Source organism: Theobroma umbraticum, unplaced genomic scaffold, assembly GCF_002168275.2.
Source record: "Theobroma umbraticum cultivar Fairchild unplaced genomic scaffold, ASM216827v3 scaffold_147.0, whole genome shotgun sequence".
Lineage (NCBI taxonomy): Eukaryota > Viridiplantae > Streptophyta > Magnoliopsida > Malvales > Malvaceae > Theobroma > Theobroma umbraticum.
The window spans coordinates 5,925,375-5,951,981 of record NW_018397259.1 but is presented as its reverse complement, the minus strand read 5'-3'; the positions used below and the strand labels follow the sequence as shown (position 1 = coordinate 5,951,981).

The window sequence follows — 26,607 nt, the reverse complement described above, 5'->3', positions numbered from 1 at the left end:
TATATATTTAAGATGATTTCATTTCAATTAAATAAAAAACACAAAGCATATAAAAAAATATACTCAAGTCAATTTCCTCTTGCAAAATCAGGATTAATAAAAAAAATGATACATTGATGAAATTTTAAATAACAACATAACACTACAACTTATATTTGAGAACTATATAATAATTTATTAATTTTTAAAGACTAAAATCATAGAAAATAAAATCTACATAACATAAAAAAGAAGAATGTGACAAGTAAAAGGTAGATACCACATATTACATAATAAAAAAGAAAGAAAAAGAATATGATTAATGGTTCGTAAAAATTTGAAAAAAAAATTTATAGAACTTATCATATATGAATAAATAGAATAGAAATAAAAAATAAAAAATAATATAAATGGAAACAAAAATTTAAAATTGAGTGAGATATGTGAAATCATTTTATTATTTTTTATTTATATTAATTATTAAATAAAAAATTATTTTGAGGGAGCCATTAATAGAATATATAAAAAATTTAAAAAATTTATATGTTATGAAAAAAATTTTAAAATTTTTTGGGGGTGCCATAGGGAGGCTCCGCCCCTGCATTCATTGTTATGAATATTTGCATTGATATTAATTTATAAAATATCATGGACGGATCAAATGCAAGACATATTTACGAAGAGATCTAAAATCAAGATAGCAGAGACACCCAGATTCTTCATGGCTGTTATTCTTCCTTTTTCTTCTTCTTCTGTTTGCAATATATTTGAAAACCATAATCTCTTGTATTTATATATAGCACAGATTGGTAAGAGAGAAGCAATTTTGATCCATTAGATTTAGATTTTGTCAAAGAAGGAATAGTACCCTGTCCATTCATTGTTTTCACCAACTTAACTGATGCTAACACATTTTTGTTGCTCATCCTAATTTTTCAATTAGTTTCTTCTAGAATTTTTTTTTCATTTTTAAAATTCATTTTAATCACAATTAAAAGTGGTTAAAAGAAAACCGAGACAAAAAATCAAAACCGATAAATTGACAAATTCATACATACAAAAATAACAAATTGGAGATTGGTTAAAGTTAGGCATGCACATTGGTGATACAATGTAAAACAAATAAAAATAAAAGAACAGGTGAAGAAATGGAAAAGAAGAAGAAATTTTTTCACTACTGATTAGTAAGTATTTAATGACCCAATATCAACATCATTTCACAAGTGTCAGACTCTCCTGGCCCACTGAGAATAAAACACAGCAGCTGAAGGTGAGGGTTCTCCCTGGTAGCTGATATTTGCCGAGATGATGCGGTGGGAAAGGTGTTTTGATGTCCCAAATGCCCTGTAAAGGTAGGAACGTTAGGCATGAATTCATGTGCTGGTAATTGATCCTTCTTAAGTGATTCCCAGAAAGTATAGTTGGTTCTTGTGGGTCTTTAATTTGTAATAGAAAATAGTGGGATTCTGACCTTGTTAACTCTGGGCGTTGTTAGTTTGAGGTGCTGCTTTGTAATTGCGTTAGTCCCCAGGTTGGTCTAGATGCTCACAATTCTGGATGCTGAAACTCCACGTATCATACTTTTATCAATAATACATCTGGTATACTTGTAAAAAAAAAAGACAAGAATCAATGAACAAGACAAACTCATGACTTGATTCCTAGGATAGAAAACAAATGATATATTATCATTCATACAAGCATATACGTGGGGAAAAAGATTACGTGCATCACAATCCAAAGGCCAAGAAAAAAGTAAAAAGGAAATTGCAAATGCAACAAATGACTTGTCCTTATTATCAGGGCCCTAGTAATTAGCGTAATGATAAATTAACCTCTCATTCTTGCTTGCTTTCTTATTAGCAGGGCCTTAGTAATTAGCAAGTGCCTTTACTACATATTGCAAAATTCATTTATTAATTTTATGATGATGATGATGATGCCCTAATGGGTTATAGTGGGTGGTGGTGATGAAGTTCAATGTTCCTTTCGTCTTTCCAGGGTTCTTCTTTAGTCTTCAGTTGACTTTGATTTCTGCAAGTCCATTTTCTACTCATACATATCCGGTTCTTTCTTATTTTGTGCTTCTTTTTCCTATACTTTTAACTTCTTTTAGATTCCCTTTTGTTTGATCTTCCAAAAATCCTTTTTTTAACCCTTTTTTTTTTCCATTTTAGTCTTTTATTTTCTTTCAAAAAAATCTTCTTCTTTTGGCTTGAAGCTTGCTTGTGTGTTTTGTTTTATATTATTGTGTGTTTTGTTAATTCGTGTTATTTTAAGGTTATGATGTTTTGTCCACATCGGTATTTTTGTCACATCAACAAGTGTTACATTAACATTGACAATCTAATCAATGCTATTGTAGTATGATCATGTCAAATTAATACATAATGAACGACGTCATATTAATAAAAAAAATATCACGTTAATTTGATCAAAACATCATATCAACATATTTAATTATATAATTCCACCATGTTACGATTTAGATTAAAATTAACAATTTATGTAAACTCTATTTCATGTCGATAAGTCGGATTTTCAGATCTACAGGTTGTAATACAATTTATTTTTTAAAGTCCATTTCATTCATATAAAATTTGGTTAACTGAAAATTGAAATTAAAATCAAAATTAATAAATTGATAAAACTTGAAGTTTTATTTAAAAAAATGAAGTTTAAGAGTACAAGCCGATTAAGAAGTGTTAAAGATGAGGCGCCGGCCTTGGGAACTTTTATGTCCAGCAGATCGTACAAAAACCATCTGCGGGATAGAAGTGTCATTAAAACATTATCCAATTTGATTAGTTTATATTTAAATGACCCAATATCATACAAAAATCCTACCATAAATTATTCAATTTGATTATTTTAAGTCATTTGGTTTCAAATTTCAATAAACAAAAAGAATTGGCAGGATATGTTGCCATTTTAAGTCATAGAAAATAAATGTAATATTATCATTTGTACAAAGCATATTTATGAACATAACAAACTTGGAAATTGGGTGGACTACTTGGCTTTAGCAATTAATTGGCAGGATATGTTGCCATTTTAACAAGTGGTAAATTTAAGAGACAATGAATGCTTTGCTCCTACCTACCCCAAATTTGTTCTATAAATGCCAATGATTATGGGATGGAGATAAATCACGAGTTTGACTCAATCTTAGAATCACAGGAAAAAAAATTAAATCATGAAGAATTTTCAAATCTCAGCTATTTTCATTTTTGTTCTCTTCTTCTCTGCTGGTAAATAATATATCTTTACATTTATCCATTCGTTGATGTTTGACTTCCAATTAACTTAAAATAATTAAATTTGGTTTTGTGAATACAGGAAATATGGTAATGGCGCAAGATCAAGGAAAAGTATGTGCTATACCCTTTGGATTTCCCAATTGTAATAATGCTGTATGCAAGAGCTCATGCGGGAGAAGATTTCCCCCAAATGGGAATGGAATGTGCCAAGGTGGTTCTACTTGTCTTTGCTTCCACCCTTGTTAACTTTGTTTTCCAATATCCTTTGCTGTTGGCTATGGCCTATGGGTTCACTAGTGCAACTCAACAATGCCAAAATCCTTTCAAACTCAAATAAAATCATCTTCTTGGTTTGCATATACTGATGCAAATGAATAATGTACTAATATTCAAAGTGAATAAATCGATTGGATCAACATCCTTCTCCCTTTATACTTGCCTTTCTATTTGCATGAACTGTGTTATTGTTAATTTTTATGTTTTTATCTGCTTAGAATATATTCAAAAGTAAAAGTAAAAGTTCTAGTAAGTTTCTTTTTGCTCTTTAAAATATAAGTTGAAAAAACCATAAACTTGCACTTTTTATTTGAATGACCAAATCCTATGAAAATTAAAGGGAAAAATGAAAAAAATAAAGAAAAATCGACTAACATGACACTTAATTAATAGTATCATCAAGAATGAAAGATCTATCACTAACAACTCTTTGCAACAATATGAGTTATATCCATCTCTGAGTTGTTTCCGCCATTAAAATTTAACCTTGGAAGATCCACATCCAACCTTTCCCCTCTTCCTTCTGTGATGAAATAGAACTTCCATCCATAGAAGTACTGAAAATTGAACTATTATGCATTATATTCTAATATTACCTAGTCCGTAAAACAGATGTTCAACATTAATTCATATATTTGATTAGTTTAATGTGCTCTCAATAATTTATCATTGTATTTTTTATTTTAATTTTTAATTTTAATTATTCATCTTCATATTTGTTATTGACTTGCATCTTATAATTAATTAAGTAGTTATACCCTTTTATTTTGTACATTTTATTTTACAATGAATAATTTAATTGTTAAATAAATATTTTTAGGTGCATACCTTATATAAAAATGCCAAAAAATCAAATTAATTACTCGTTATTTTTTGCTGCCACTTTTTTGTATAATTAGGTCATTTGAAAACTTAGTAAACGATCCACAATAAAATATAATTCTTCTTTTCAATTTCCTCTCAGCCCTTTTTCTCTTAACGCTTTGTTTTTTGTATGGTTGGATCATTTAACTAAGAACTTAAGTGTACTATTACCCTTCAGTCACCTAATTAGAAAGAAGAATAAAAAAATAAAATCCTTTATTGGTTAGATTCCATTTTTTGTTTCAAAAACACTAAAATATCCATTAAATAGCATAGTTTGAAATGGTCTGACCAAATCAAATGAATAATTGTACAAAACCATATAAATGAAAGTAATAATAGCCTATAACACAAATGATAGAGATCTCGATTTTATTGGACTTCAATAATATATATATATATATATAATTACCTTTTTGCATCGACTACTACATTCGATGATGCAAACAAGATTTCAGAAATTTATTCGGCTTATGATAAATGATCTTGATATTATTCAATTTCATTTGAACAAATTTAGCAAGGGTGGAAACAAAGACAAGTAGCACCGCCTTGACACATCCCATTTCCATTTGGTGGGAATTTTCTCTGGCACGAGCTGTTGCATGTAGCATCCTTACAATTTGGAAGGCCAAATGGTACAGCACAAACTTTTCCTTGATCTTGTGCTTTCACCTCATTTCCTGTGTATGCAATAAACTATATTGAATACATTTACTTAACAACGTTTAAACAATATGCATACATTGCTACGGAATTGTCATAATATTTGTTTTGATATGAATTTATAAAATATCATGGATGGATCAAATGCAAAACATATTTACCAACAGTGAAGAGGAGAGCTAAAATGAAGATAGCGGAGACAACCAGACTCTTCATAGCTGTTATTCTTGCTTTTCCTTTTGTTCTTCTTCTATTATTTGCAATGTATTTGAAACCCATAATCTCTTGAATTTATATATAACACAGATTGGCAAGAGAGAAGCAGTTGTTATCCAAAAGATTTAGACCTTGTCAAAGAAGGAATAGTGCCCTGTCAATTCATTATTTTTACCAAATTTAACTGAAGCTACCACATTTTTGTTACTCATCCTAATTTTCCAATTAGTTTCTTCTAGAATTTGATTTTTTTTTCCATTTTAAAAAATTCATTTTAATCAGAATTAAAAGTGGTTAAAAGAAAACTGAAACTAAAAACCAAAACTGATAAATTGATAAAATTATACATACAAAAATTAACAAACGGGAGATTGGTTAAAGTTTGGCATTTGATATGATTTATTTTGGGCATTTGTCTTCAAAACACAAGAAACATAACAATCTTGATCAAATTAGAGTAAAATAAGTGAAGAGCCATTGTACAAGACAAACAAGGAAATGAAGAAGGTGCAAGCAACATTATCAAGCCAATGCTAAGGTGTTTTGCAATGACATCAAGATTGAAAATCAACTTTGGCAAATCCTCAGATATCAGATTGGATCATTGCATTTTGCCTATCCAAGGATACACAAGAGGCATGAACACATGGAAGCCAGTGGTGGAGAAGTTCAAGGACAAACTATTAGGATGGCAGTGAAGGTACCTCTCTTTTGGTGGATTCTTCTCTTGGGTTAGTTCTCATGAACTAATTATTGTTGGATAGTTTGTAATATTTGATAGTCTCACGTTGGAAGATAATTATTCAAGATGTATTAAAACATAACCCTTTAAATAAATAGAAGTGTTTTCAAGAAACGTAACTATTGAAACACAACAAACACAACTTTTTAGTATCTATAAAAGGAACGTACTTCCAAGACAAACTTAAACCTTTAAAAGCATTCTGCAATAGGCTTGTTTTATCTTGAAGAGTCCTTGTCTGCAAATCTCTATAGTAGGCAACACTCTTTAAAGATAGTATGTTTTAGCACGCCTCAAACCTTCTTACGCTTTTTTCTTATACTATTTTTCTAATAATTTTAAAGAGTTGTTGGTGTAAAGGATGTGTGAAAAAAGGCAAAAGAAAAACAAGAAAGAAGGGATGTATCCTAAAGTTAACCATCTTGAGTTGATGAAAGTTCATGTGATGGAGGATATAAGGCCTGGGCATATGGCATTCCTATTATGCACTAAGGTATAATAATGCCAATATGTAAATACCATTAAGATCTATCTGATAGGCAAGCATATAGCATTCCTATTATATATATAGGTATAATGGTGCCAATATGCACATTTAACATCTTAATATATGGTGCATTCTTATTTTATCATCAAAGACATAATGGTGCAACATAGATATTCAATATCTTTGGCATGACAATCCTATTGTGCAATAAAGGTACAATAGTGCTTGTGTAAACATATACCTTGTTATGTTAATTTGATATTCCGATTGTACAATAAGGTCCAATGGTGTCAATTAAGAAAGAAATGATGTGCGTAAGTTTGTAAAATCCTTGTTTGGATTAAAACAAGCACTTAAACAATGACATCAAAGTTTAATGAGGTTGATCTAGCTAATGGCTAGAAGATCCATTAGTCTGACAAATGTGTCTATAATAAATTTTGTAATAGAATCTTAATTTTAGTATTAGCTGCTACTGAGAAGGAAACGGAATGGTTGAGAAATTTGTTATTAGATATAAAATTGTGGACACAATTGATGCCAGCCATTTCCATATATTGTGACAGTGAAGCTATAATGTGTGTAGCCCAGAATAAAATCTATAATAGAAAGTTTAAACACATAAGTTTGCGATATGTCTACTTAAGAGAATTAATCTCAAATGGCGTTGTAACTGTCGTTTATGTTAAATCTTGCAAGAATTTGGTTTATCCACTTATCAAAGCTTTGCCAAGAGAGATTGAAAAAAATAGTAAAAGAGATGTGATAGTAGTGTAATAGTAAGAACAATAAGTAAAAGAGAAAGAAAAATAAAGGCATAATGATAGTAAAATTTCAAAAGAGAAAAAGGTTGAGATTGAGTATAAGTAAAATTTAGAAGAAATTTATTAAATGGTTAGAAGTAGTAGAATATAATATTATAGGATAAGAAAAGAGCAATTAGAATAAGATTACAATGATAGAATGATAAGAAAAAGAAAGAAAAAAAAGGATAAGAAACAAAAATTGCAACTCACGACAAGTAGGAAGTTAACAAGACAGAAGAAAAGAAATTAGAAGTGAATAAGGCAGAAGAAAAAGAAATCAAAATTCACCTAGAAAATCACTCTGATACCATGAAAAAGTTTAGAAAAATAAGGGAGAGGGAGAGAGAAGTTGATAGAGATGGTAGCTAATGACAAGAGAAAACAAGTGTCAGAATTTTCTTTTTTGTATCTTTCTACTTGAGAATTCAGTTGGTTCTCTTCTCTTTAAATAGATTACAAACTATGTTATACAAGGAAACTTTATTCAACAATAAGGAGAGATTATAAGGTTTATACACAAAATTGGTGCAACGTCTCTTTATAGGAATATTGCAACACATGCTTTTATCCTTGCTACTGATCTATTGTCATATCTACTGCTGATTTGCTACTGGTTTGTGAGTGATTTGTTGCTATTTACGAGAGATTTGCTATTAATTTGTGGAAGATGATGGCATTTTACAAGACAATCGTTAAGAAGTAGAGATAGAGTTGAATCATATGCTAGTCATGGGGAACATGGAGAACCTACATATGAAGAGGAAATAGAAAATCCATATGCTAAAATGGTTAGGTGTGCTATGGGTCCAAAAGTTGCTTTCAATTCTAGTCATAGTAATGAGTCAAGGTTTATAAAGGAAGATCTAAATCCAAACGTAACTAGCTTTTACTCTTTGTTGTGTAACGAGAATGAACATTTGTGGTCAAGTTGCACAAACCACAGCGCTTTTAGTTGTATCATAACTCCTAAATGTTAAATGAGAGTTTAATTTGAGTGAGTCATGTTTTGATCATTTGATAGAGATAATAAAGAATATGTTGCCATCAGATGAAACTTTACCTAGTGACTTCTATAGAATGAAAAAAAAAGGTGGCAAAAGTTAGACTTGGATATGTCAAAATTCTTTTTTGTAAAAAAATTACAGCTTATTTTATAAAAAAAAATTACTGATTTGGAGCATTGTATGATATGTAGTCATCTTCAGCACAAAGTAAGGAAATCAAGTATGAAAAGGCAGAAGAAAATGTCTTACAAGATTTTTGCGTTACTTGTCACTTATACCAAGGCTTCAAAGGCTTTATATGTCAAGAGAAACTGCTGAACATATGACGTGGTATGCATAAAATCAAAGTGATGATCCTATTGATGGTGAGGCTAGGTAACGCTTCAATTGCACACGAGTTATTAACAATGGAACCCCGAAATGTCAGACTAGGGTTATATACAGACAGCTTCAATCCTTTTGGATCAACTATGAAACCTTATTTTGTTTGACCTGTAATACTCACTGTGTATGATTTACCCTTATAGATGTGTATGAAACAATCCATATATTTCTTAATATGATCACATGATTTCAAGGTATTTATACAGAGTCATGGGACAGCATATTTCCTCCAAATGGGAATTGGAAGGTGCCAAGGTGATTCTACTTGTCTTTTGCTTCCACCTTTGCTAACTTTGTTTTTCAGTTTCTTTTGCTTTTGGCTATGCCTTATGGGTTCACTAGTGCAACTCAACAATGCCAAAATGGTTCCGAACTCAAACAAAATCATCTTCTTGATTACATATACTTATGCAAATGAATAATGTATCTATATTCAAAGTCAATTAATCAATTGGATCAACATCCTTCTCCCTCTATTCTTGTCTTTCTATTTACATGAACTATGTTATTGTTAATTTTTATGTTTTTATCTGCTTGGAAAAAATTAAAAAGTAAAAGATATTTCTATTTCTTTTCTAATTAGTTTCTCTTTAAATTAATAATATCACAAAGAGTGAAAGATTTATAATTAAATATATATTAACGTAAATGTGTGATAATTCCCGTAACAAGTTAATTTATATCTAAACTTGCATAAGAGGGCATTTTAAGGAGTGAGGACTTATTACAAATGTATGAATAATTGTTCAGGGTGGCGACATAAAGCTGAAATATATAAGTGTAGAACCGTGGAATCGCAATGTATAATACGGATGAGGCAGTTATTTTGATTGCTTGAACCTTGACGTGCGTGAATGCGTTCAAAATTGAGCTACTTTGTAACGGATAAATTCAAGCAAAATATTTCATGCACAAGCCAAGCCACCAAATATTAACGAAATTAATACAATCATTAATTTAAATAAAATAATAAGTTAATTTAAATAAAATAAATATACTTTTAATAAAAATTAATCATTTACAAATATTAACCTAAATTTATTATAAATAATAATAAAAATAGTTCGTGAAAATTAATCCTAAAAATCTTGATGGTAATATTCATTTTTTTCCATATTAACTTTAATTGTTTTTTAAAAATATGAAACTTGTAATATATTTCGACAATAAGCCAAGTTCATATAAAATCCTCTAGAACCCAGAACCAAAGCATATTTCAAAATAACTAGAAGAAAAACCCAATGTTTTAACTTTAAACATATTGACAACCTAGTGATAAAACCCAAAAACAGAACCTATGATAATATAAACACTCACTTGATTCCATAACTCAAATGCCCACTTCTTCTCCCCTCCTAACCTCCTCTTCTTCCTCGGGTGAAATCATTCTTGATGTTGGAGGTCTTGTGAATCTCCTCAGAGGTCTTTCCCTTGATCATGTCAGCAACACGGTTTGGCAAGTCAAGCTCTAGCTTGTCCAATTACGGTAGCGTTCCCAATCATAGTGCTTCCTAAGTTTTGCCTGAACCTTCCACGATTTTGAATACAGTGTCATACTCATATACTCCCATACTGCATTATATACCCGCCAGGAAATGCCAAATAAGTTGTTCATCTCTTCTTCAAGCTCAATAACAGTCCTATGGGATTTGACATGATCATTGTATCGATGTATACAACAATGCCAATATCGGATCGCATCAACACATCGATCTTGTTCAAAGCCTACATCTTTATCCCCATATTCTAGCATGCTTTTGTAGGGTCCATCAGGCATTAGATTCACCCAATTCCAATCTCCAAAACATTTTTCTAAATCAAAAGCCCGAAAATAATACCTTTCCGACCAAATAAAATGATGGATGTCCTCCACAAACTTCATCCGCTCTTCATGATTCCAGAAAAATGGAACATCAAAAAACTCTCTGGCATTCCTTCCATTGTAAGATGATAATTTAATGATTAGACGTGCCAACTCTTTGAGGTTGGTACGCTGGATGTAAAATTGCTCTGAATCAGAACCAGGTATCCCTTGAAAAAGAGAATTAGGCTGCTGTCGAAATATGACAGCATCCATCATCTTCTTCAGATGGGCAATGTCTGACGAAATTCCCCTATATCCTTTCCGTTTAAAATCGCAAAACTTAGGTTGTCCATCTACTACAGCAACACCATTTAATAGATTTCCATGGGGAAAAAGAGGAAACAACTCCAACAAAGCTTTGAAAATGGCCCTGAAAAACTTCTTGAATTCATCTATGACTTAATCCCACCATTCAATTGGATTTCCACCTTGAAACCCTTCATACAACTCTGAATACCAATTTTTGAAATTGTTCTCAATTTTTTCAAGATAACAAGCATGAACAGCGGAACCATCATCTAAATCATCTGTAAGTCCAATTATATTGTTTAAAACTTCAACGCAATGTTTTCTACCCAACTTTCTCCACATACTATACTGATAGTGAACACATGCTTGACTCTCGCACTCCAAAACACTTGCCTCGATCCTTATGCCATTTTCAAAAATATAGCTAGGAAAAACATTGCAATCATTCTTGGGATTACTCTTACCATTGTTAACCGCGTCCATTCTTTTCAACTGAATGCTTGAATCAATTAATGAAGATGCAATGTCCAGTATTCCAACGATCATAAAAAGAATGATGACTTCTCTAATTTTTATTCCCATTTACTGGCTGTGATTCTGTTGTCAACAGGCTTAGGAATCTCACACTTCATTCCAATTCTTCCCTGCGTTGCTTTTAATTCATCTCTCATCCACAAAGGAAAGAGAGATAAAACTACTTAACAGAAAGAACTAATAACTGATCTTTTTCTTTTTTTTTTGTGGACAAATCCAGCAATAGCTGGCCATCAACCTTTCCGGCATTACAAAACAAACACACTTCTTTTCCATGTCTTTTCTTATAGACAAAACCCAGACACAATTCATAGCACTGAAGAATTCCATCTTCGAACACTCGCCTTTCAAATCAAACAAACATAAATTCACATATTTTTACACTTACCAAGAACCACATTTCTTTAACATAAACAATAATTCAAGACTCCATATCTCTGTTTCCATGATCACCAAGTGAAATTCCTTCCGTAAAAATAAACCGTTTGGTTGCTCGGAAGACTTTGGCCAGCTGCAAAACTACGGTTTGAGATGCAGTTGTCATTGGCGAAACAGATTGCGGAAGAGCAGGCATACACTCGGGATGGAATTCCTTCTTGTTGAAGGTTTGTGCAAACAATGCCAATACCACCCGACAAAAAATAAATCTGCAAACCAACAAAACAAAGTTATTAACTCCAACTGCCAAGCTTTTACTCCAGCAAGAGTATATCATGCTGTAAGGTATCAAAAACAGAGCTCCAACTTGCAAATGCATGCCAAAGCTGTTTAGGCTTTATTCAAATTGCAAAGAATTTAGCTAATTCTAGAAAAAGGAGGAACAACCATGATTCTTTTTCCTTCACATGACTAGATGAAAAGTTGAGAGACTCAAATGCCAAGAGAAAATGCCACTTCAAATGTGCGCAATTCATAGTATTTAACAAGTGGTGCCACGGAATAGCATTCCTCATTTTAATAGTTTGGTGGTGGGGGTGGGATGGAAGGAAAAAGGAAGAAGAAATCCTGAACAGGAGACAGGAATTTCGTACAAGTTTTTCAAAACATTGAAAAATGAGACTCATTACATACCACCACATTATTTAGAAAGGCTGTCAATAAGTAGAGACGGGAAAAATTTTAATGCAGATATGTGGTCATATTTCATAGAAACCATGAAACCTTTTGGAATGTGCATCCCCAAATATTTCAACTCACAAAAGAATAAGATAATACCTCAGAAGAAACCGTCGTAGGAATGGATCTCTAAGAACCTGTGCCCAGACAGGATCAAGGTTATCTGATGTTGCCAATGTCAAGCCCCAGTCATTTAAGGATGAAGAAAGCAGGCTTTCAGCATGTTTATATGTGTCCTGAGCATATCCCCTTTATTAATTATACCAAACAAAATATAAGAACAAAAAAGCATGAAAAGAAGTTTTTTTCTATAAGAAGATTTGTTTTTTACACACCATTTCCACATCAGAGCCTGAAATACCAAGCAACAGACAAAACGCCTGAAGTGGACCTGTTAGAAAAATTGTGAATAGGCTACCAATTGACTGACGAGAGGAATCAGTGGCACCAATTGGAAATGAACAGCTAGGAGATAGAAGCAATGCAGCTCGCTCTCCTTTCTCAGCTCCACTAATAGCCTGCATATGTTTTAATACAAGATGAGCTTTGGCATGGATTTGCTATGTAAAAGGGGTAATACAAGGTATGGTTCTGAGAAATTATGCGCACAACACAATTTGAATGGTAACAGCACAATCTGGTCACTATGAATGCTAAAACTTTTATGATGAACAATACAATCAGTTTCTACAGAACCCACTAGACTACATAAAAGCAGTTCAACAAACATTTCACTTTTAGCCCACCCAGGGACCCAGGCACCTATTGCCCCAATCACTGGCTTGAACATCAGTGTGCATCACATACAGAGAGGCTGTATGCTAACATTCTAAACTTCTTTCAAGACATTGGCTAGCTCACTTGAGACACTTCAATCATTATCACCAAACCAGATATCTAATTCATGTTTGACATTCCTTTACCCAGTATCAAAATTTTGCAGATACTACCAGTAACATTTATTTAGAGTTTTATTAGTGTTGCATACCTTAAATTGGTCTACACTAAACTAAAGCCAGTAGAGAGTTTCAGAGCAGTAAGTCACGGTTTCCACCTACATATAATATTTCAGAGCAGTGAATAGCCAAGGATCTTAAGAATATACACCTCATAATGAATAATGTCACTTCCATGCATCCTAGTTTTGAACCCTTTTAAGGCCTCTTACATTGTAAATTTATATAATCACAAGCTATATTCATAGCAACTTTTGAATTCTCCATTTCAGTCATAAAATCAACCTCAAGTTATTCAACAACAATGAAGTTGCATTGCTTAAAAGATTACTAGTCAAAAAATCAGATCACACCCAAAAAGGTAAACCTCTTGAGAGCAAAGCTTCCATGTACCCACCACAATGCTTACTCTGGCCATTATTTTGTTTCAAGCTCCTTAGATATCAAACTAGGGATACCATGTATGGCACACTTCATATCAAAATATGGAAAAATATATTTGGACAATACCCCATGTTTTGTGCACTGCATTGCACTTCATGACAACAGAACAATTTCCCTTTTATGGATGAAATCAAACATATGAAAGCCAGAATTCTTTCTAAAAATGTGTGTGAATCCACTCAATATAGTTTCCCTATATTAATGAAAATCTGGCAACAATCTAGACCTACTAAAGGATAGCACTGAGTAGATGGTATGGTGCCAACATTCATATGGTATGCTCAAATTTTCATTACCCCTTAAAAAGAATATTCATATTCTCGTATATATGTAACAATGGCACCTACAACCTGGTGCAGACTATAAAGCAGTATAATTCTGGCCTTCATATGTAAATGCATGGCCAGAATTACAGGAAAAAGGCATTGAGTTGTTCCCTTCATAACATCAGTATTCTTGTAAAAAAGCACTTTACCAGCAAACAACTATGAGGAAGGAATATTTAAGGTTAAGTTGTGGTACCCAATACCCATGCATTCTTGTAAAACAAAGAAAAATAAATATAAAATAAGAATCAAATGCATAACTTGAACATATTTTAAGTTATGACTTATGAGGCAACAAGTTTTCAGCAAATGAAAATGCTTAGCATTATCTAAGGATACCATAAGATACGTAGCCACCCAGCCCAACCCATAGAAAAGAAGAAAGAAGAAATATCCTAATGTACATCATGAAAATGCCTGCATGAAGAACTATTACTTGAAAAGTATAATGGTTGACGGACTTGCCTTAAACACCTCACTGGCATCACTTTCAATTATTATAAAGAGTGGTCTTCTTGTGAATGGAATTAAGTCACTGGGATATATGCAGTTCAATCCTGGAAACGAGTTATTAGGTGTCAGGATAAACATTTAAAATCCTTGCAGTCACATAATGAGCAATATTAGACTACAAATATAGCAATATCATATTATTAGAGGACTGAAACGATTCTGAAATCAAAGACTTATAAGAACCTGTACAAACATAAAAGCTAAAAATTAGAAATATGAGGACCAGCCACTCCAAAATATTAGTTAAAGTATTGCAAGAAGAAAGTTCGCAAATCATGCCAATAATATGCTTGGCAAATTTGTTGATTGGCAATATATGAAAAACAGCATAGATGCTGCAAATCATTTTTTTTTATAAAAGTATGACATGTTTGATAAAAACCAACTGTATGGAAGTCAATCTCTAAAATTAACTACTATTAAAACCTACTACTTTCACAATAGAAACAACAATCTAAAGAACAGTGGAACAAGAATGCATGAATTAGTAAATCATCAAAGTCACTCAGGAAATATATACATGGCTTATGCAGTACTTCAGTCACACATGTTTACAGATAAATCCTTAACTGGCTGGCAGTTATGAGTTATGACTTCACAAAAATGATATATGCAAGGAAAACTTTAAGTTCATAATAGAGAAGGATTTTGAGAGGAAGCAGGTTACTTATGCAATCTCTTCAATTTATCCCATAAGCATAGATCAGGCTATCAAATAAAGCTGAACAATGAACACCATGCCAGAATAGATGTATGAGATTAATAATTTCTTGGAAAGCTATAGGTACCTCCAATCCCACGATTGCCAAACTGCAGGCAACCAGTGTGGTAACTGATGCACTCTCCTTTACTTTGACTTGAAGAAGGGTTTGGGCTATCACTTGGTGAGCTAAAAGATGAAGTGGAGGTTCCATCGGAGTGAATTGTATGAGAGTGAAAGTCCTTAATAATATTTTCAGTTGTCTTGATACTGGTTCCAGAGCCTGAGGGAGACAAGGCATGTCCAGTTCTTCCTGAAGCATTTTATGGTAAGAGACGTAAGCAGCCGTGATTCTGACATGAACATGTAAAAACATAGTAAGCATGAGCCCCAACTGATCACCTGAAGCTGACAAAAATATTAAGAGAACACCATCAGGGGGGAGCTCCTCACAGATTGTTGCCAGAACCTGCCAACAGAAAGTAAAATAATGTGAAACATATTACAGAGCAAGATTATTAATTGGCATACTAACCACAAATTTTATAAATAAAAACCCCCTATGCATTGTTGATTTTTGCAGATAAGTACATATATAAGCAACATTACTTGTGTCTATGTACATATGTTTACCATATCCGCTGATATGCAAGAAAGGCATGTCTACTGCCCCCCAGCAATTTCTAATCCAATGAAGGGCATGCAAACATCTCATTGACATAGAAATGACAATTCATCAAGGTAATAAACTCCTAGTTCTTCACATATATTTAAAATTAATATCTATTTAGAAATGTTATTGAGCTACATCAGAATTCATGCGTCACTAGCATCTTGCAAGTACTACATTTTTTCATTCCCCTTGTTTCATCTGTACTAATTTGTAAAACAAGAGACTAAGTTCTGCCTTACCAACTTGGTCTCTCTTCTAAAAATTCAAATGAGTTATCCCTCATCCAATCAATCACCAATACCTTTTACTCTATTTTTGTCTTTTAAAACATGTGCCATTGAAAACTTGACTGCAAGACTTCTAATATTTCTCTTCCCCTCCAATTATTCTCTTTCCAAAAATGATTTATTTCATTCAAAACTAATAAAGGTTATTCTTTTACTTTCTTAGTTTTATAATGACCACAGACAAGCTTACCAAGACTACAGAAGTGAGAAGTTTATACTTACCGCTATAAAATGTGTTAAAGATGGACGATATAATACAGCTTTTCTCGGGTTAGGTGGCAAAGTAGGATCAGCAATATCTTGGGAGTGGTTAACGCGACTAGGTCCTAAGGCTCCATTCTGACCACTTTTACCACCATTTGACTGGTAAAATGAACCACTAGGCTCCCATTCCAGGCACTGAAGCATCCTAAAGGTGTCAAGAGTGAGCTCCGAAAATTTGACCTAATAAACAATAGAAAAATATAGTTTACAAACTATTTTAATTCATTATGTATGACAATGCCAGAAGACTCCTGCTTCTGAAAACAATTCAATTTTTTTAAACAATAAATACGCAGCTTTACCATTTATGAGGGAGGACAGCAAAAAGGAAAACCTTAATACCTAACCTCATTATGATGGTAGCTGCTCAGTATTGCATCTCGCAATCTTAAATTCTTCCTAGCAACAGGTGCAGCAACCTGAGGTAGAACATCTGGATGGGGGTCCAGTACAAGACTATACCTTAAAGGCCTGATATTCATAAAAGCGGTGTCAGCTTTCAAAAATCTAACTATCTCCTGAACCACCAGCTTCCATTCTTTAAAGTCAGTGTCCTGGAGAGAAGATGGGTTGAATATCATTAATCTGTACACAAGTAAATGCCAAAGCAACTTCACTGCCATTAAAAAGGGCCGAATCTTAATATCACAGAAAAATTTGGAGGTTCCTAAATTTTATAAAAAACAAAAAAAGAAAAAGGAAAAATTTATCACCTAAAGTAAAACCATCAGCCAAGGACACCATAAACATCGATTTAAGATTAACATTGCATGAAATTTCCTTCCACTTTATAAAATCATTTGGTTCTCGGGGGAAATTTTTGTTAAAATGGAAATAAAAAATTAAATACCAAAGAAAAGGCAGAAGATGAAGGTACTATTTAACATTCCATCATTCATTTACATCCAACATCCAACTACATGCTCAAAATTATTATATGTTGTTTATTACACAATACACTACTAACAACAACAATTCCTTCTTCTAATTACCTCCACTTCACTAATTCCAGTCCAGTTCAGGACCCATATACCTTCCATTAGTTGGACAAATGCAGCCATGCCAAATTATGCATCTATGGTAAAGTTATAATCACCACCAGAAATAAAAAATAAATAAATAAAAATTAAAAGACCTGGAAAGTCCTCTTGCACTCATCAACCAACATCTTCAGCTGATTAACTAATTGATGCACCATTTCTCTGCGGTTCAAAACCAAACACACCATCAAAAACCTAGCTAGAAACCTCAATTGCTTGTTCGCAAGATTAGTATCCTGGCACAATCCCTCTTTGAAATACTCCCTTGTCAATATCGCTTCATAGAAAATATATGCCTCGGACAAATAACTCGCTTCACTTGTTCGCATATATTGTCCATAATAAAGCTGAGCAATTCGGGATGCAATCTCACCAATCTCCCACCTCTTAAGCCCTGCTTCCACTAGCTTCTGCCGATTTTCCTGTTGAAACTTCCACAACTGTGTGTAGACCTTGAATACCTTGTAAAAGTATGTATCATACCTAAGAAGCAAAAAACCAAACATGCTAAATTCATTATTCAATTGTCTCTCACAGAATTTTCCACAAATTATGGTTCCATATAAACAATAGAAAACCACACTCTCTTTCAGGTTATTAAGTCTTTTTGATTATTGCTTTGGCCGTTCACTTCCTAAATAATTGCTACAGGGCAAAAGCAAGTGGTAAAAGAAAAATCATAATTGATCAAAAATGAGCAAATGACTAAAATGCGGAATCAATTTAACATAATTATTCCACATTAAATTTAAACACAAATTCTACTTTGAAAAATTACAACTTTAACTTTTAGTTCTTCGAATTATAATTCAGTTTCGCATCCAAAAGCATTCTTGCTTTTTGTTTATATAGTCCAATGGGTTGCTTCACTTCCTAAATAAACTATTTTCATCTTCCATTAAATTAACATAGATTTTACATTTTTTTCCTAATTTAATTTCTTTACCCAAAAAAAGGCAGCAAAATCAAAGAAATTAAAACGTCCAAATCTGAATTTCCAAAAAATGATAACAAAAATTAACAAAACTGAAAAAGACTGGAAAAAAATACAAATACCTGTTGCGTTCATAGTAAGGTAAGTCTCTGATCTTAGAAAACTTCTTATCAGCTTTATCCACCAATGTCCAATACCTCTCGCTCACTGGAATATTACTACTATTGCTACTGTTGTTTATTTGCTGCTGCGCCATTTTCTTTTCTTTCCTTTTTCTTCCTTAGAAATGCGATTTCTCTGCTTTTTCACATGGCCGCGACGTCGTTTCGGTCGAATTTAAGGTCAGTTTTTAATTTCCGATGATCTAATCGGAGGAAAAGGAGGAGGAGAAGGGGATTACCGGGAAATTCCGGTGAGGTGAGAAGAAGAGATTCGATAGATTGACCGGGAAACTTCACCGGAGCCCACGTCGTTTGTATTTTTTTTTCTTTTAATGATTAGCGACAGTGGTGGAACATCGGGCTGAGTGAGTGACTGAGTGGTGATGTTTTGATGAAATTATCAAATTGACCCTCTCATTTCTCTCTTGTGTGTTTTTTAACCGACAAATGAAATTTCCCCATTTTGTTTAGACGGTAATTCGGTTAATAATAAGAAGTTGTAATTTTACATCAGCAACTGCATGACACCCCCTTTAACTTGTAGTATATATATACTAATTTTTCATTATAACATGTACATAATCAATATTGGTTTGTTTTCTAATCAATATTAATTAGTTGAACAATAAATAAAAGCATTTAGTTTTATGACTATTTTCATTATTTATTTATATATTTCCATTAAAATTTGAAATTATGAGGTTAAATAGGATAATAACAAATCATTAGAAAACATAAATAATGGTTACCATCAACTTTAAAGTTTGTTGTTAGGTGGCATTTGGTATCAGGGATGTAAGCCACATTTCCTGCAATGTGGCTTATTTAATTACATTGCAGTATTTGTTTTATAACAGATCACTGCAATGTAAGATTGCAATGCAATCACATTACATTGCACTCTGCAATGTTCTTAAAGATAATTTTACTCTTTAACTTTATTATTTTATTAAAAATATTTTATAATATTATAATTAAAATAAATATATAATATAAGAATAAAAATTATAAAAATAAAATATAAAAATTAATATTTATATAATATAGATAAAACAAATTAAAATAAAATATATAATATAAAATATATTAAAGAAATGAAAATAAATATACAAAATTATAATAATAAATAAAAATAAAATATATGACATTAAAAATATATTTAAAATATGATATTATATAAAAATTAATAATATAAATATAAATATATTAAAAATAAATATAAAATATTATAATAATAATAAAAATAAAATATATGATATTAAAAATATATTTAAGAAATGATATTATATAAATTAATAATAAAATATAATATATTAAAAATAAATATAAAATATTATAATAATAAATAAAAATAAAATATATGATATGAAAAATATATTTAAGAAATGATATTATATAAAAATAATAATAAAAAATATAAATATATTAAACTTATATTTTAATAATTAGGGGTATTTTACAATTAGCATTACATTCCACTAAAGTACTTGTAAACCAAACACTGCAATGTTATCTTCCCTGTATTTTAATTATTATTTTACTTACGTACCAAACACTGTAATGTTATTTTCTCTGTAATCACATTGCTTGCAATCACATTACTTGCAATCACATTACCTGTAATCACATTGCATTGTAATGTACCAAACGCCACCTTAGTTTTATCCACAAGCCAGGTTACCAATTTAAGCCTGCAAGCTAGGCTTGCTTTGGGTTAGGGTTGGGCCCAGATGCTTGGGTAATTGGGTTCCAACCCGATCGAGCCTAATCGTAAGATAAATAATTTATTTTTTTAATTTAATTTATATATAAAAGTTAAATATAAACATAATATTTAAAAAGTAAATTATTTATAAATATTAAATAATATTTTTTTATTATATTCAATTAAATTTTTATATTTTTATTTTGAATCAAATAAATATTAATATTTAATTATTTATTATTTGTAAAATACCACTTATCATTTTATACCGATGTAACAAGATGAGATGATTACATTTTTACTCTTCACGTGAGTGCCACATCAATGTCAAGAAATAAGAGTTTATTTGATTTTTTAAAATAATTTAAGATTTTTCAAATGTTATGTCTAGAATACTTTTGTTATTTGATAATACATTGACCATTTTTTAAAAAAAAATTGAGATGTTGAGTGTACTTGGACTAACTTTTCAAGGCCTAGATTTCAGTGATGTCAGTTAAATTTTTATTACGTAAGTATACATATCGAATAGATAGTATATAAGTAAGCAAACTATCAATCCCACAAAAAATAAATCTAAAATTTTACTAAGCATTAAACTTAGAACAATTTAGTTTCATTTAAATAATTAAAATCTAAATTTTAATTAAACTAAAAATTACTCAACTAAAACTAACGTAATTAAAAATTAAAGCAACAAGATAATTGGGTAAAAGCAAATAAAAAAAGTTTAGCATTATAATATCTCTCAACTTCATCTAAATCTTATCTTTCTTTTTTAACTTATTTTAATAGGTTGAATTACTAACCTAAAGTCCTCAATTATTGATAAGGGTCTCCCAACTCATCTATAAAAATATCTACTTTAATCAAAATACTATATCCTATTATAAATTAAAATTAAAATAGACTTATTGAGTTCATGCTCTAAATCTAATTATATATGGCCTCTAGGTACATCCCTATTCTATACATAATCAATCAAATATGATCATATGTTGTCTCATTTTAGTCTATCATAAACTCCTTTTTCTAAGTTTAGATTCCTAATCAATTTAATTGGTGATCAGACAATTAAAAGTATTAATAATAAATTAGAATAAACAATTCAAATCCCATTACAAATAGGCAAGAAAGAGATTAAAAATTTAGATTACATGTGAGTTCAATTGTAATCCTTGAAAAAGAAAATTAGCAACTCATAATTGCAAAGACAAATAACATTATATAAAATTCAACCATTGAGAGTAACAAGAAAAATAAAAACTAAAGAAGAAAACAAAACGATTGATTGTAGCTTGTTTCCTGAGTTTTTACCTCAATTTTTACTTTTTGATCTTCAAAAGTTCTCCCCTAATGTCTCTTAAAAACATCATAATTATACTAACAAACCTAACTTATAATCTCTAAGTTAATCTACTAATTTAATTGGGCTAGAAAATGCAATGAGAAGCCCAAATATCAATTATCAACCTTAAAATTGTCATTCTCGCAACAATATGCCTAGTCATTTTTCAACATGATTTTCTCTATTTTTATGCTGAATTGGGCAAAGTGATCTATATGAAGTTATATCTTTATCTCTTAACTTTCTAATGGTCTAAAAATTGTATCATTTGGAGTTTTGTAACGTAAGTTATAATCAAAACACCAAGTAATATGCAAGTAGACTTTTAGGTCTTTCAACACCTTACTTTTCAAATTAAAACTAATTTCTTTAATTTCTACAAAAAACATAAAAACTAATAAATAATAACTAAATTAAATGAAATAAACATAAAATTAAAATAACTCACTTAAAAATAAACTAATTATAAAAATAACTAACAATGACTAAATTATAATTAAAATTAAGAACTTAGCTAATATTTAATAATAAAATTAGACTAAAATAATTCTATAAAATAGAATTATCACACCCCAAAGTTAAGATTTTGTTAGTCCTTGAGCAAAAGAAAATAACAAAAAAAAATTGAACTTAAAAATACTTGAACAAAAGATAAAAGGACCAAATCATAATTTTTCAATTTTTTCCTCAGAAATTATCCCAATTCTAACTTAAGGTAAAATACTACTAATCTTTAAAGTCATGCATTAATTCAAATGAAAACTTATTTTTCAAATAGACTTCCTGTGTGTGTAATCTCTTATAAAGAATAACTTGCAATTCGAATTAGTTATGCCAAATCTAAGTATAAATTAGTACTAGAATCCCATAAATTTGTTTTTCATCTCTTTTTCCATTAATATAGAAGAACACTTATTCAAGGATTAATAGGTCTTTATTGAGCTTATAATGTAAGGTTGGGGTCAAGGTCTGGTAAAGGATAATTTTAATCTCAATTTCACCCTAAAAACTTAATCATCTAGGACTTTTAAAGAGCTCAATAAAATTTTATAACACTCCAAAACTTAAAGTAAAATTTCTTTTGTACAACACAAATTTTTTTTAACACACCTGAAACTTATTTTTGACAATTGTGAACATGGGATAAATTTCAAACACCCATCACTTTTTTTGTCTTCAGCTTTCTCCCTCAAGTTATCTTTAAGCTTAATATACTACCTAGAAAGATCAAAATATTTAAAAGTGAAAGGTTCAAACTATTGAAATTAAATAAAAAGGTTAAGGCTAATATATTTGTGTATTTACAAAGAAATGGTAATTTAGGCTCAAACATTTTGTATCTTTTGGTTACTTATTGCTTCTTTTTAGCATTACAACACTCAATGTGAGGGCTGCAACACTCAACCTTTCTGATTTGAGCTTGCTGTGTTACGGTTTCATGGCCACAGCTCTTAATTTGAGGGTCGTGGCTCTGACTTTTTTTTTAAAATTTTTTTATTTGTAAAAAACAAACACTTGCAAAAGGAAACATAAACTAATTAGAATAATAAAAAAATAAATCAAAAGAAATAAATTGTAACTTAAAAATTGAATAAAATAAAGACTAAAATGAGTAAAGTTGAGGAGCTTGGGTTGCCTCCCAAGAAGCACTTCATTTATAGTCTTCAATTGGATTAACTTGGACTTTAGGCCATGCCAAGCAAGTGCATTGAGAACTTTTGGTGATCAATTTTGCCTTCCCAATAATGCTTCAATCTTTATCCATTGACTTTGAATTTTTGACCATCTATTCCCTAAACTTCAATTACTCAATGTGGAAATATTTCATTGACAATGAAAGGACTATACCACCTTGATTTGAGCTTCCCTAGAAATAATTTCAAGCAAGAAATATAAATTAACACTAATTGACCCTACTTAAAGTTTCGTTCCACTATCTTCTTATCATGTCATTGCTTTGTTTTCTCTTTATAAAGTTTGGCATTCTCCTAAGCTTGAAGGCGAAATTTAGCAAGTTCATTTAATTGCAACAACCTTTGCTCACCCAGTACTTGTAAATCAAAGTTTAACTTCTCCATAGCCCAATAAGCATTGAGCTCAAATTCCACTAGTAAGTGATAAGATTTGCCAAAGACCAACTTGTATGGAGAAATGCTAATTAGGGTCTTGTAAGTAGTTCGATATGCCCATAGTGCATCATCCAATCTTCTTGTGCAATCTTTTCTTGTGGGACACACCATTTTCTCCAAAATCCTCTTGATTTCTCTATTAGATACTTCCCCTTGGCCATTAGTTTGAAGATGATACATAGTTGCAATTTTATGTTTAACTTCATATTTGGGTAGAAGTGCATCAATATACTTAGTACTAAAATTACTAAGTACTAAAATTAAAACAATTTAGTTTTATTCAAATAATTAAAATCTGAATTCTAATTAAATTAAAAATTACTCAATTAAAACTAATATAATTGAAAATTAAAGCAAAAAGATAATAGGGTGAAAATAAAATCAAACAAGCCTAGGATTATAATATCCCTCAGACTCCATTTAAATCTTATCTCTCTTCCTTAACTTATTTTAATGTGTTAAATTACTAACTTAAAGTTTTCAATTATTTATAAGGGTCTCTCAACTCGTCTTATAAGATATCTATTTTAATCAAAACACTATATCTCTATGTGAATTAAAATTAAAATAGTCTCATTAAGTTTAGGCTCTAACTTTGGCTACATGTGGCCTATAAGTATATTCTTGTCTTATACATTAATCAATTAATATGATCTTATGTGATCCTAATTTTAGTTTACACTAAACTCCCCTTCTCAAGTTTGTTTAGGTTCCTAAATCAATTAATTGATGATCAAACAATTAAAAACATTAACAACAAATTGGAATAAACAATTCAAATCCCATTAAAGATAAGCAAGAAAGAGATTAAAAATTTAGATTACATGTGAGTCAATTGTAATCCTAGAAAAAGAAAATTAGCTACTCATAATTACAAAGACAAATAATATTATATAAAATTCAACTATTGAGAGCAATAAGAAAAATAAAAGCTAAGGAAGAAAACAGTACGATTGATTGCAACTTGTTTCTTGAGTTTCTGCCTCAATTTTTCGCAGCTTGAATCTTTAAAAGTTCTCTCCCTTAATGTCTCTTAAAAATAATTTATTTACACTAACAAACTTAACCTATAATTCCGTAAGTTAATCTATTGATTTAGTTGGGTTTAAACGTTGAATGAAAGGCCCAAATATCAATTGTCAACCTTAAAATTGTCATTCTTGTAATAATACACCCAGTCATCTTCCAATGTGATTTTCTTTATCTTCGATGTAGAACATATGTAAACAGATTTTTAGGTCTTTCAACACCTTACTTTTCAAAATTAAGCTCAATTACTTTAATTCTTACAAAAACATAAAAACATATAAATAATAACCAAATTAAAGGAAATAAACTTAAAATTAAAATAACTCATTTAAAAATAAACTAATTATAAAAACATCTAAAAATAACTAAATTATAATTAAAAATTAAGGACTTAGTTAATATTTAATAACAAAATTGAATTAAAATAATTTTATAAAATAGAATTAAAATAATTTTATAAAATAGAATTAAAATAATTTTATAAAATAGAATTATCAGCTCCCCTCTATAGAACCATGACATCATCCCTCAACTTTCCGCTGTGAATTTCTCTTTGATGTGGGACTTATGATTTTACCTAGTGGAAGCATATCTTTACAATATGGGATTCACATGGTCCCATAATCCGCTCTAATACCAACTATCAAAATCCAGATCAATTCCTATGAGGTATTGTCCACTTTAATTCGTTAGATTTATGATTTTGTCCCACAAAAGGCGCCTCATAAGTTGAAAGTGGTGTGAACTCTTATATGCGTAGTATCACTTTAGTACATAACCGATTTGGGAATCATGGCTTCCTTTACTTGAACTATGACATCCTCCCTTGACTCCCTGTTGGGAGTTTCTTTTCAATGTGGGACTTATGACTTTACCCGCTGGGAGCATATCTCTATGATGTGAGATTTATATTTATACTTTATGCAAAAGGATTGTAGCGGTTATCTTCAGGATTTAACAGATTTTTCTTAATTAGTTTGCACAAACTATCAAGATATTAGGAACAATATGAAATTAAAATTAAGAAATAACCTAGCAGAAGAAGCAAAGAAAAGGAAGGCAGGAAATTAGAGGATAGAAAAGAATGAGGAAGGATACGTTGCAAAAAATAAGCAAAATAATATGAAAATATGTTATAAATAAAATTAGTTACCAAATCAAGTCAATTTATTTTATAATGTTATGTACTATTTATAATGGCAAATGATTCAGTATGAAGCAAAGAAAATGAATGCAGAAAATCAGAAAGCAAAGAAGAGGAAGAATTGAGAGGTTTGTTTTGAATGACTCTAATGTTGAGGATAGAAAAGAATCAAGAAAGATACATTATAGAAAATAAAAAAAAATCATGAAAATAAATAAAATCAGTAACCAAATTAAGTCAATTTATTTTATTAAGTTATTTAATATTTATAATGGCAAATTAATTAGTCTCTAAGATTATCAAGGTACAAAATATCACTTTGGACACAAAAGGAGAAGCTGCATTTCTCAAAGCTTGGCCCGATCTTGTGTACACACAAGTCACTTTCTTTTCTTGCTTACAACAAGCATATAATGAGTTTGCTTATATAAGGCACTAACATCTTTTGTGCCTAAATAATGTGGGATAGTAGCCTTATGAAATATCACTATTTTTTTAATAATTGAT

General features: G+C 30.6%; 1 protein-coding gene across 1 annotated transcript; it reads right to left on the bottom strand.

The window, feature by feature from the left end:
- Positions 1-11,350: 11,350 nt before the first annotated feature.
- Positions 11,351-19,143, bottom strand: LOC110415192 (signal transducer, putative (DUF3550/UPF0682)). Its single transcript, XM_021426761.2, has 10 exons — positions 18,707-19,143; positions 17,746-18,133; positions 16,958-17,164; positions 16,569-16,790; positions 15,789-15,855; positions 15,475-15,699; positions 14,639-14,730; positions 12,783-12,965; positions 12,547-12,683; positions 11,351-11,978 (listed from the first exon to the last, which is right to left on the bottom strand). Exons 1-10 carry the CDS (start codon positions 18,838-18,840, stop codon positions 11,753-11,755), a joined length of 1,881 nt encoding a protein of 626 aa, XP_021282436.1. The 5' UTR covers positions 18,841-19,143; the 3' UTR covers positions 11,351-11,752.
- Positions 19,144-26,607: the final 7,464 nt, after the last annotated feature.

Excerpts from the sequence above, each read along its gene's own strand:
- LOC110415192 (XM_021426761.2), bottom strand. The coding sequence starts at position 18,840 with ATGGCGCAGCAGCAAATAAACAACAGTAGCAATAGTAGTAATATTCCA. Across the intron at positions 17,165-17,745 it reads AGTGCAAGAGGACTTTCCAG|GACACTGACTTTAAAGAATG; the intron begins GTCTTTTAATTT and ends TCTTCTCTCCAG. Across the intron at positions 15,856-16,568 it reads CTTTAACACATTTTATAGCG|GTTCTGGCAACAATCTGTGA; the intron begins GTAAGTATAAAC and ends TTCTGTTGGCAG.